This window comes from Fistularia commersonii, chromosome 4 (assembly GCF_037954325.1).
Source record: "Fistularia commersonii isolate RoL2024-O1a breed Wild chromosome 4, RoL_Fcom_v1.0, whole genome shotgun sequence".
NCBI classification, from domain to species: Eukaryota; Metazoa; Chordata; class Actinopteri; order Syngnathiformes; family Fistulariidae; genus Fistularia; species Fistularia commersonii.
The window spans coordinates 3,694,143-3,707,196 of record NC_141287.1 but is presented as its reverse complement, the minus strand read 5'-3'; the positions used below and the strand labels follow the sequence as shown (position 1 = coordinate 3,707,196).

At 50.0% G+C, this 13,054-nt stretch overlaps 1 protein-coding gene across 12 annotated transcripts in view; it reads right to left on the bottom strand.

The window, feature by feature from the left end:
- Positions 1-13,054, bottom strand: part of stxbp5l (syntaxin binding protein 5L) — a 95,634-nt gene that overhangs the window by 26,426 nt on the left and 56,154 nt on the right. For all 12 annotated transcript variants that reach the window (XM_086144748.1, XM_086144750.1, XM_086144752.1 and 9 more), the window contains exons 5-10: positions 11,447-11,581; positions 6,981-7,044; positions 3,953-4,036; positions 2,261-2,384; positions 1,478-1,553; positions 606-760 (exon numbers count right to left, since the gene is read on the bottom strand). In XM_086144748.1, coding sequence (XP_086000874.1) covers positions 606-760; positions 1,478-1,553; positions 2,261-2,384; positions 3,953-4,036; positions 6,981-7,044; positions 11,447-11,581 — 638 coding nt within the window. The remainder of the gene's footprint in view (positions 1-605; positions 761-1,477; positions 1,554-2,260; positions 2,385-3,952; positions 4,037-6,980; positions 7,045-11,446; positions 11,582-13,054) is intronic.

The window sequence follows — 13,054 nt, the reverse complement described above, 5'->3', positions numbered from 1 at the left end:
TGCCGGAGTGGTGCCTCCGCATTGTCTGGAGACCATGATCCAAACCAGGACCACAACAGACCGGTTCATATGGAGGTTCACTTGGAGAAACGAAACCTCTGGACACCATCTCACCGTATCACGATGACACGGTGAATAATGAACGCCTATTAAATGAATCCCGATTAATCTCGACGAATCCTCTGTCCGATCAATCGTCACAGTCCCTAGACGGCCCTGAATCGTTTTGGTTGTTTCGGGTGGTTTCCAACCTCTCAGAGGTGTTGAGATCCTCCTGCTGACCACCTGGAAACCATAAAAGGTCCCCTGGGATGAGACCTTCTAATGGTGTCAGATGATGCCGCTTGAACCCGCATTGAAAACGCTTGTAAACGCGCTCGGAGTCTAAACATGAGTTTCCCCTTTCCATCCCAGAGGTTGAAGAGTTCCCTCTCTGGACGCACATCTGGAGTTGACCTTTCTGCGTCCTGACTTGTGTGAAAATTGAAAAACTGACCGACCGACCGACCGGCGGTGTCCTCGAGGAGTGGATGTTCTCAGGGAGCTACCCGGGGATGCCGAAAACACATCAGACCGTTTTTGTGGCGACACGTCTTTGCACTTACCGTTGTTGTACGGCGTCTCACAGAGGGTCATGAACTCCACGATGGGGTAGTCCATCTCCAGCACCGTGATGGCCTTTCCGTGCATAATGGTTAATGTCGGCCGCCGTCCTGCCTTGTCGTACGAAAGACCGCCGGAGAATATGACAAAAGGCTCGCTGGCGTGGAGGAAAAAGAGGGCTTGAGAAAAAGGGGCTGTGTTAGTCTGTCCTAACGGCGGCCGTCAAAACTGACCGGAGGGACAGAATCACAAAAGATAAACCATCTGATAAATATCCACCGGGCAAACGGCGTCCTCCGAGCTTCCCGCTCCCTTCCCCTCTTCTAGAAGAACCACCAGTTCCAGCTGGAGCGCTCTCTGGTGTCACCCACAAACTCCGGAGTCTCCACAACCTTCCTACCGATCGTCTCCTCCTCGGTGAATCCGTGACTTAAGAGAAAACAGCGATGGTCCAAACACCATCATCGAACCGGAGAACTCGTTCGGTCCCGCTGCCATCAAGGCGACCTCGGAACGACTGTCCTTACTCCACTGTTTCCCGCTTCAGAACTTCCACGGACTCCCTGCGCTGACCTTTCACCAGCTTTCTTGATGAGCACTTTTGCCGTTGCGCCATTCTTGTCTCACTGCCCTTTGTCGTGCTGCCAGATATTGATGCGTGGCACAGCCTTGCAAAGTTGCCTACGTATCTTCTAAGTTACTGACACCTCATCTGCTGTCTGGTACTCAAGGTGGGCACCAAGGTGAGACTTCCGTTGTTCAGGGAGACGCTTTCCTGACTCCGCACGCGACAATAAACTCTTGACGGACGCATAACTTCATGGGATACGTGTTGCAGACACTGCACACACATCTGCGTCTTCCATTCACGTACCTGCTCCTCAAGGTCTTGTACTCCACTTTGAGAATCGGTTTACACGACTCCTTCCTCACATCCTTCTGTATTTTGCCTGAAATGACAAAAATGGTTGGACTTCACGAGGAGAATATGAGCACAGACCCTGGAGTCCTTCAGCATGGACCCAGCCTCTCCTCTGAGAAGAGGACCAGGGATATAAGTCACTCCCTGGAATACAGCGCAAGCCAAGGTATCCGGTGAACATCTCCTGCTGTGGAGGACCTCCTCAAACCGGGAGTCGGGCCTCCCTGCTGGGAACGTGAGACATTGGCAGGATGTCACACCTCAACGTATGAGATGTTCAGGAGCTTCATGCAGGTTTTCCTGGTTCCCAGAGTCTAGAAGTAGACAATGCTTCCACTCTTCTTCTGGGTACCGTTAACCATTGAGTGCGACTCAACTCGAGAGGGAAGTCCGTCTGCTCTTGGACACCCTGGTCCTGTAAGATGATCTCCAGGAGTGTCTGCCTCAGAGATGCAGCCACTTCTGGACCTTCCACATCTTCAGAAGCTCTGAACTCACTGCACCGGTCAAAGCTCCCTCGAAGTTGCTTCTCTGGGACTTCAGTCAAGGTCTGCTCTGAACGTGGAGTGCCGGCTACCCGCAAATCAAGGCTCTTTCCTTGATCCAGGCTTCAGACCTTCTCCAAGTGGAATTGGCCTGATTCCACTAAACCTTAACCCGTGGAGGTTCCTCCTCATCGGGGGTATCTCGTGAAGCTGTGAAGGAGAAGAAGAAGGAGCAGTCTGAGTGTCTCACCGTGGGGGAAGGTGACCTGGATGGGCTTGGTGGTGTTCCTGAGGTTCCACAGGGTCAGGCTACCATCCGAGTGGCTGCACATGAACTGCTTCCCTTCATGGTGCCAGCTGACGGAGTGGATGGCCTGCAGCAGAAGGACAGAGGACCTCTTATGGTTCAGCGAGATGGCCGGGAGAAGACCAACCATACAAACAAACAGTCTGAGACACGAAGATATGCGTCAGTTCAATTTCTCTTGGAGGTTTGACTTCTGCGTCCAGCGGCTGTTTGCGGTTCAGATGTTCAGGTCTCCTGATATCTGAGAGTGATGGCGTTCATGATGCTCAGTGTACTGTACAATCAGTGTGTGTGTGTGTGTGTGTGTGAATTACATACAAAGAAATACTAGTGCTTCTCCTCTGGGTTGCCTCCTCCAGGGGTCTTCATAGTCAATCATCTGCCTCCATCTAGCCCTCTCCTCTCCACCAACTACCTTCCTTCCCCTCCATCCATGAACTTCCTCTCTGGTGTTCCTCCACAGCTCCTCCAACCTCAGCATCCTTCTTCCCAGATCTTCTCCATCCCAGAACATCTAACGTGGACGGACTCCTTTCTGATCCTCACCATCCTCCTCACTCCAAAGAGGAACCTCCACAAATCTCCAAACCTCCACAAACGTCTTCCCAAATATTCAAGTGAATAACTGTATGATCGGAAACCCTGAAGAGGTCAAATATCATATCGGACCCTTCGCTTAGTTTTAAAAATCATTTTAAAAGGACCTGTAAAGCCTTGAAGTTCAACATTACCAACTTTCGACACGTCAGGAACGTGTTATAACTAGAAGCTGCAAAGTCCTACCTTGATGCCACCATCATATCCCACATCTTATATTGCATATCATCCTGGTCTCAGGCTCACCTGACAACCCTAAAATCTGAGCTCTTTACATAATCAAGCCCTGAAAATTCTTGATAAAAAGCCAAGGCGCTACCATCGTTACCATATCTCGGGAAATATAAAATATTAAGTTTCGACAACTTGATCGGATACTCTGATATCCGTCTGGTCCACAAAATCTTCCATAACGCCTCTTAAGACCTTCATCAAGCCTCGCTGCCGACTCACGAGTCCAGTGCCGAGGTCGGTGTCTAGAGGAGACTGCGATGTTCCTGAAAGAAAGTCTGCCTTTTCTCAATCTGCCTTTTCCTATGAAGCCATCAAAGAATGGAATGGGCTTCCAGACAATCTGAAGAACATGACTGATTTTCACAAATTGGATTCTGGAGCTCCAAACATGCTAACAATGCCAGACGGGTATTTTACCAAAGTAATAATATCACAACAATAGCACCTTCAACTTGCAAAACACATATTTTATTGCCTGTTTATATATTGTATAGTTATTTTATTGCCTATCTGTATATTTTATATATATATTGTCTATTTTATACAGTTTTATATTTGTAATGTCCAGGACTACAGATGGAAATTAGCGATGAGCTACAATCTGGTACAAACATCTCCGCCTCTGTGCTTAACGTAACTGTCCTAATAAACTTCTAAACAAACAAACATCTCCCCCCCTGCTGCCTCCTGTCTTCTCCTCAGTATCTCCAAACCAGACACCACGCCTGCTTCGTCCTCCATCTTCTCCACCCTCCCTGTACGCCAAGCCGATGCTCTTTCCCCCCCCCATATCCTGGAGCTCACCTCATCGTAGTAGATCCTGAAGTCAGCTCTTTTGGCCCGGAGGTCCCACTGCACGATGGTCCCGCTCTCGAAGCCGATGAGGAGCTGGAGAGAAAAGAGAAGGTTGAGATGACACACTGGGAGAGGAAAAACTCGACTTGGACCAAAGAAGGTCTTTCGGGGCGTCGCTGCTCTAAATCCAGGTCCAGATAGTGTGTGTCCACTGCGAGATGCTGTGAGCTGATGCTCAGCGCGTCACGGGAAACATCTCATGGGCTTTTTCTGGCTTCCTTTCTGTCAGACGTAGCCTCCATCTTCATGTCCTGACAGTCAAATAAATGATTCATGCAACATAACACAAGACACACACACACAGTGCAGAACTCCCCATGCATACAAGCGTGAACACACACACACACACACACACACACACAGCACGAGGAGGTTGCATCATAGAAGACAGGGAGTGATGATGGAGGACGGCTTTTGAGTTAGAGGGCAGGGAAGCGTGATGACGTTTCTGATTGTACGATGAGGAAGAAGAAGCTTTGCATAATTTGCGTGGCCCCAGATGGCCGCCGCCGTGCACGGTGCACGTCCTGGCTCCGGTGAGGACGACACGTCGGACTTATTTTGACATATTCAAAGACGGTATCTGTTGTGAGGACATCGCTCGGCGAACATCTCGACGGTTGCAGGTCTGAAGGCAAAGACCAGGAGACTCTACTCTTGGTTTAATCAATACAATGACCTTAAAATGACCTTCACTGCACCTTCACTTCTTCTGAAATGCAAATGTTGTGGGTCCTCATGGACAACATGTTGTTGGATATCATTGTGGGATCTATCTAGCAAGTTAGCAGAATAGCAATCTATCTAGCTATCTGTCCCGGTGCGGGGGAGCAGACTCCAGCAGGGAACCACACCTCAGGGCAGAAATCTGGATGGAAAGCGCTTTATTGCGTTGAAACGGCAGGCAGGGTGTCGCCGGTGAGCCCCTGGCCCCGAGACAGAGTTGCACAGGGCTGGGTCTCACCAGGACGGGTTCAGAGGTCACACCGGCCGACTGGGTCTGGTCGTAACGGGGTCGGGGTCCGTTTCGTGGCAGGGATCCGCAGGGATCTGAGAGCCACGATCCCCCGGCGCCAGGCAGCGCATGCCGCTGCCCTTTATAGGGATCTTCATTAGCGGCATCTGCTGCAGCTGGCGCCGATTACAAATTGGGATCAGGTGTGATACCCTGACACTCTATCTATCTATCTATCTATCTATCTATCTATCTATCTATCTTGCAAGCTAGCAGAATATCTATCTATCTATCTATCTATCTATCTATCTATCTATCTATCTATCTATCTATCTATCTATCTTGCAAGCTAGCAAGCTAGCAGAATATCTATCTATCTATCTATCTATCTATCTATCTATCTATCTATCTATCTATCTTGCAAGCTAGCAAGCTAGCAGAATATCTATCTATCTATCTATCTATCTATCCATCTATCTATCTATCTATCTATCTATCTATCTATCTATCTATCTATCTATCTATCTATCTATCTATCTATCTATCTATCTATCTATCTATCTATCTATCTATCTATCTTGCAAGCTAGCAAGCTAGCAGAATATCTATCTATCTATCTATCTATCTATCTATCTATCTATCTATCTATCTATCTATCTATCTATCTATCTATCTTGCAAGCTAGCAAGCTAGCAGAATATCTATCTATCTATCTATCTATCTATCTATCTATCTATCTATCTATCTATCTAGCAAGCTAGCAAGCTAGCAAGCTAGCAGAATATCTATCTATCTATCTATCTATCTATCTATCTATCTATCTATCTATCTATCTATCTAGCAAGCTAGCAGAATATCTATCTATCTATCTATCTATCTATCTATCTATCTATCTATCTATCTATCTATCTATCTATCTATCTATCTATCTATCTATCTATCTAGCAAGCTAGCAAGCTAGCAGAATATCTATCTATCTATCTATCTATCTATCTATCTATCTATCTATCTATCTATCTATCTATCTATCTATCTATCTATCTAGCAAGCTAGCAGAATATCTATCTATCTATCTATCTATCTATCTCTATCTATCTATCTATCTATCGATCTATCTATCTATCTATCTATCTATCTATCTATCTATCTATCTAGCAAGCTAGCAAGCTAGCAGAATATCTATCTATCTATCTATCTATCTATCTATCTATCTATCTATCTATCTATCTATCTATCTGTCTATCTGTCTATCTATCTATCTATCTATCTATCTATCTATCTATCTATCTAGCAAGCTAGCAGAATATCTATCTATCTATCTATCTATCTGTCTGTCTGTCTAGATCAGGGGTCAGGAACCTTTTTGACTCCATAAAAGCCAAATATATCAAAATATATTTCATCGAGAGCCATACAGTATTCTTAAAGTCCAATAACTCAAATATGTCTCACTTTCAATGCGACTTCTGGTGCTGCTTCTGGGTTTGTTCGACGTGTCGCTTTATATTTGACCGTTTCATGGATGCAATTTTATCACTGCGTATCAGACAAAGTGCAGATCCAGATGCACTTTGATCCGTCCACGCAGCTCAGAATGCACGGCAATCATCGTCTTATTTTCCTTTTTGCCATCTTTTCTGTCACTAGGATAAACTAGTTGACTATCTGCTAAAATAGATTCCTTCACCTTTACAATAACGTGCTTGGAAGCCATCGGTTCCCGACCTGACCTTTGAAATGAGAGTATTTTGAAGAAATATCACCAGTATTTTAAAATCAGTTCCAAACTGTTTTTGTTTTTCAACTCAAAATTGTCTGGGAGCCAAACGCCGTCGCCGGACGAGCCACAGCTTCCCGACAGGCACGGGCAGAACATGGAGACTCCACGCAGAAAGGCTTGGACCTTCTGGCTGGGAGGCAGAAGCTCCGACCTCTGCACCTCTGCACCTCTGCAGAAGTGAAGGTCTTTCCCTCGGGAGGACCGAGAAGAACCCGGGGAGATGTTTTTCTCCAGACGCTCACCTTGCCTTCGTCTTTCGGGCTGTCGCTCAGATGGACCACAGGTCCCGGGTGAGTTTTGGTTGATCTGAAAGGAGAAAAGAGGTGAAGGACATGCAGGTGGAGGAGGATCTGATCCAGGACCATCTGAGATGGGTTTTAGAGAAGCTCCACAAATGCGGATGTCGTGATGGAGCTCAGGATCAGAACCATCACGCGGAGCTTCGTTGACATTTTGTTTCGCAAATTGACGACAAATACATTTCTAATGAATATCAAAAGCGACGTACAATTATTATTATCATTATTATTGAAATTGTTGTCATTTGAAAGGTGACGATGAACCTCTGAGGCCACGTGGATTATTTCATGTGTTTGATTGTCACATTGGTTTGTGGAGAGAAAGAAGAATGTCCGCGAACTGAAAGTAACCAGATACCTTTTGATCGTCCTCCTAATATTATGGTGAAACGTCATTTAGCCTTGGTGTTTGCACATGAACCAACTCACACACAGGTTCTTCAGAAACCATCAGGCTCCACAGATTGACGGACAAAGATCTTAGAAGTAGAGATTAATTGGTAAAAAGGGGAAAAGGTGGCACGTGAAGCGAGCAGCTTGTTCTGCATCCCGATCGGCTCGATAAAATGTTCAGAATTCACTGACGATCCGCGTGCGCAGGAGGGCGGAGCCTCCAAACGACCATCCAGCCACTCATTCACGCGTCCCGTGGAGACGTATGACCACCGGCCCGTCACAGACGTGCAACCATCACACGTCTGGACCGTGATGGTCGCTTGGATGTGTTTGGACTCTGGGAGGAACCTGCCGACGGGGAGAACATGGCAACTCCACACAGGAAGGCCTCCTGCGGGAATCCTGGCAGGGACCTTCTGGCTGGCAGGCAGAAGCACCACCAACACTGTGCACTCAGTATTAGGTGGAGGGGCTGATTCAGAAATATCTGTCTACGTGCACATGACCGACAGATGAAGACGAAGGCGTCACTCCAAGACCTTTTTCTCTTTGGTGACGCCGTACGTAATGCAGGGGTCAGGAAGTAACCTTCTGAAAGGTTAGAAGACTAGCGCAAGGAGCGTGTTCAATCACAATAGCGTGCGCTCTGATTAGAAGCTAATTGGGCCGATTGCTCCGGCGAGTGCACGGTCCATGGTCCCGCAGGGAGAAGGTCAGCAAAGTTCGCCCAAAGCGACGGCGATCCATCTCTCCGACAAACCGGCTCGGGGATAAAATGCATCGGTAGCTTTGAAAACATCGAGCGTCTTGTATCTGAGCTGCTTCCACCACCATCCGGGGCTCGAAGCGTCTCCGCGTGAAGATCCTGACTGAACGCCGAGAAGAGACGCTTAGCTTGCATTCTAATGTTCAAAAGCAGCAGACACCAACAGAAGGACGACTCTGGCCTCCTTCCTCACACATGAGGACGCCCGGGAAGCTGCTGGAAGACGTGGATGAAACCCGTCAACCGGAACCCGCCGCTGGAGGCCGATAAACAAAACATAAGTGCGTTTCCTGTACGGTAGCGAAGAGCTACAAGTGTTGAGTCTGAACAAACCACCGCTTGTAGCGGACGGAGCTAATCATAGCCGCTAAGAGCCACGCACGTCCAACTCAAGATGTTTGGTGGTACGTCGTCCTCCGTGGAACCCGATGGGTCTTCAGAAGTTGCGTCTCAACCTCCTGTCCATTTCCACCTTCAGCCAGGAGGAAACAGTCTGACGCCCCCTTCGCCTTCCAGGTTCGCGTTCATCTCACCGCGCGGACCCGGTTGTCGGTCGAGTGCCGTCGGACCCGCAAAGGTTCCGGAGTCAGGAGAGGCCTTCTGGGCTGGCGGTGCCACCCTGGTGGACCTGCCCGGGTACTTGGCAGGTCTTCATGTCGGTCCACCGCCCGTTCTATCCGCCGCACACCCGCACTGCACCAAGGACTTCCGTTCTCAGAGTTGAGAATGTTTTTCCCGGTTATTGAATTTCAGCGAAGAGAGAAATAATTTCAAGCGGATCTTTGCCTTTGTGTGTTGAAAGCGATGTTGAGCGAACGCAGGGAGGCCTTCACACCGCCCATACAAACGCTCGGACCCCGGAGCGTTTCCGACCGACTCGGTCAAAAATCAATCTCTCGCCCGTCAAGGCCGAACGCCGCAAAAGACCTCGCGTTCCGAGAAGCCGTGAGGACGACGGCGATGAAGGCGTAGCGTCGGAGCCGGGCGTCCCGGAGGGGCCGTCCCTCGCCCGCCGCCCCGTTCATCAGGCGGGGAATCGGCCGGGCGTTTTACGCTAAAGCGCATAATTCCAGGCGTGAAACACGACAAAGTGCGGGTTCGGCCGCGGAGACGACGCATATAATCACTGCGGTGAATCAGCGGTTGCCATGGCTGCGGGCTGCCAGGCCTTCACCCCCTCGGGACCTGCTCTCCGACGCAAAAGGCAATATAGTGAAGTGATGATGGAGTAGGTGTGTGTGTGTGTGTGTGTGTGAATGTTTCGGCAATGCGCTGGCTGAATGACTATCCAGTTCTGAGAAGTTAGAAGTAAAGACACTTGTGATCCGGGCGGCCATGTTGGTTTAACATCCACTTTCTGGGTGTGTGATAGAGGGTGGAGAAGGAACCGGCGGTCCTTCACCTCTCCATGCCTGCTCATCCCGACCACCTGCTTCTGTATCGATGCTAAATCAGACCTTCTCCACGCTGGAGGAACCTTCTGCAGCCTATCGGCGCATCCAGAGAGCAGAGGAACCGGAGAACGTGGACCTCGAACCATCTCCTGCTCCCAGGCTGGGTCTTTTTAGAGGTTCTTGATGATCGGTGGAGGCCACAGGCCGCGCCTATTAGCAGATACTTCTTCAGACTGCAGAGCACCATCTCTTGGATGTCGTCTTGTGATGAAATAGATGGAAACGGTGTGAAATGAAGAGGTTCGAGCTCTTCTGTCCTGCAACAACTCAGAGGGCTTCCCAGGGTTAGCGAACAGCTAACGGAGATCTTAGCGCAGGAAGAAGATAAAACCACTCCAGCCTTTTATAGCCCATGGTTATAACTCCATGAAGACCGTGGCACCTTCTACCTCCACGTGTTCCACGTCATCTTCTTCGAAGTGTGGAGCTGAAGGAGCTCTTCACACCGGTGGTCCCTCCTCCTCCTCCTCCTTCTTCTTCTTCTTCTTAGCAGTATTTTGTCTGGAAGCTGCTAACGTCTGCATCCTTCATGCAAAGAGCCGTGGAGGTCCTTCCTGGCAGCGTCTATCAGATCGTGGAGCTTCTGACGTCTCTGCTTCTCCCGGCCGCCGTTTCGCCGGCGCGACGATCAGGAGTGACTAAGAACCTTCGCAGCTTCTTCCGGAGCTTTAGCCTCTTCGCGAGGCCGCAGATGTTCAGACATGTGGTGCGGAGAGAAACCAAGTCCTGTCTGCTGATTCCCAAACACCTCCCAGCCTTCTCTGTGGTGATTGGCACGCAGGCCTCCCACACACACACACACACACACACACACACACACTCGTCAGTGTTATGACAAAGTTTGGCCTGTCACAGCCGACAAGACGGTTTTGGTATGTAAGTGACTTGTGACTGCCACTGCGGCAGGCGACCCGTCAGGGTGACACCAGCGAGCTGGTGTAGGTGGAGAAGATGCAGAGGAGGGAGTGTGTGTGTTTGTCATCATCCGGTTGATGAAGGAGCAGGAGAACAGTGTGTGTGGACACACTGATGAACCCTTCTGCCCGACAAAGTCAACGCCTCCTTCAAACAAGCAAGGTTGGTTAAAATGGCGCGTGCCATCCCGGCTCGCCCGGTCCCGATTGGCCGGGAGGCGGCGCTCGCCCCGGACCGGCGGGTTCCAGATGTTCCTCTCTCTCCACCCGTGATGGACGGGCTTAGAACCGTGCACGTGGAGACCACCTTCTGGAGGTTCTAACCCCGGCTCCGCCAGGACTGAAATGAGAGGCGGGCATCCGAGCTCAGAACCAGAAGGACAAGTGTCGTTTCAAACTCTGCTGTTTCTTTGAGAACTCATCAAACGTCGGTTAAGCACCCACGCAGCTGAGATGATTGCACATCTGGCGCTCTTGGATCTTCACACCCTCAGAAAGCTCCTCTGAGTCCGGTCTTCAAACCAGGTCCAGAAGCTGTTCTCCGATTAACCCTAGCGCTATGGTGGATGATGAATGTAAACGTCCTCCGCCGGAGCTCTTTTGTTGAAGCTCTCCACACTGGATCTCCTTCATCCATTCCCTCACACACCTTCAGCAGGACCATCAGGAGAAACCTTCTGACTGGAGGAAGGCCTGCTCTCCCACAAACAAACATGGCTCGTCGACGGATCTCTGCTCTTTGCTCCTTGAACAGACCGCCGTTCCAATCTAGAAGAACAACGTCCTTCCCCACAGAGCTGCTCACACCTGGATCTGATGTTCATGAGCTCCAGATGTTCCATTGTTTAGCAGATAGCGTGCAGAAGAAGAGCAACTCACAGTTCGATGGCCTTGTTCCACATGATGACGTATCCGGACAGGACGAAGGACTCGATGTTGACGATGTGCGTGTTCCCACGCTCCGTCCCCACATACAGCCATTTACTCTGGAAGGGAAGGTGGCAGAAGGTGATCCTGCAGAGGCAGAAGAACAAGACAAAGAGAACATTGGAAGTCACGGAGACGTGGGTTCTCCTGGGCTTCTAAGCTCGAGGAGGACGTTCGGCTCCGTGGTGACATCAGTGAACCATCTCCACCCGGAAACCGCCCTGAAGATGCTCGCGGACTCCCGTCGGCGAGTCTCCGGAGAGTCTGGGATCGACTCATTTTTAATTCAAGTCTCCGTCCGGCGTCCAGGAGGTTCTCCTGAGGTCGCCCTCTCTGCTCCTCGGTCCTCCTGGCCCGGATGATCCACCACCGTCACGTCTCATGGCCGCCTTTTGAGCGTCAGCCATCGACAAATACATCCGACGTATAACTTGTGTTTTTGGAGTATTTAATGGCTGATAGGACACTTGCGAGATGCTACCGGAAAGCAAACGGCGGAGCCCACGAAGAGTTCTGCACCGGAGCTTCTGAAGTTCTTCTCCCGCTGATGGACAGCCGTCACCGAACAAAGCAACCCACGGCTCGCGGTGACTCACGTCTCGTTCTGTTTTCAATCGGAGGAGGGGGTGTTGATTAACTAATCGCCAGAGGTTTAGCCTAAAGACATGGAGCTAAACGGGCGGATGATTCACCGAGCCTCCGTCCTCCATTTATCCCAGAACATGATTCACTGCTGCACCAACCAGACAGGTGGAGCGTTCTTCTCAAAGGATCTCACCTAGCAATCACTGCCCCGGAGGGGGTGAGTCACCGCTACAGATATAGGCTCCGTTTGGATGGAACGTACGCCGGGATGACGTCACCCCGACCTCAAACTCATGCTCATCTGGACCGGAGCTGTTAGATAACCTGCAGATTCACCCGGACCCGTTTCCAACAGGTCCGCTCGCGAATCAAATATTAGAAACAGCAAAGTAGAAAGATCTGAAAGGACTCTAAAGTGGACGGTGAGCAGCTTCGGGGACGGAAACGATCTCAGGTTGGATCGGATTCGGATATTATCGCCCGATGCTTTGGTCTGAGAGGCGGGAGGGCAGGAGATGAATGTAGCGGCGAGCGCTCTAGAAGCACTGATGAAGTTAGTTTGTGGAAATTGTTCAACACACACCAGCAGATCTGAATCCGCAGTCCAGAAGGTTTCTGCTCGAGGAGCTTTGGATCTTCGTCAGCTCTGAGGTGACGGAGCGGCGCCGCCCTCCGGAGACCCGACGGAAACGCTTTGAATTACGACCGTAATCTACAAAGAGCGTCCGCGCGCTTTTCCGCCGCCGCATGAATCACACCGACGAAATAATTTTGCTAATTAGCTTTTGCGTGTAAACAGGTTTATTACACTTTGCCTGCGGTCGATCTCCTGATCCTGGTCCGGGACCTCCTGGAGAACCTGAGCTCAGCGTCTTTCACCAGCAGGATCCAACAATCGACGGGGATTGGGCTGCAGATGGCGAGAAAGCAACGGAGGCCTTCTGACCTGCGTCTGCTGGCCTTCAGTCTTCCTTC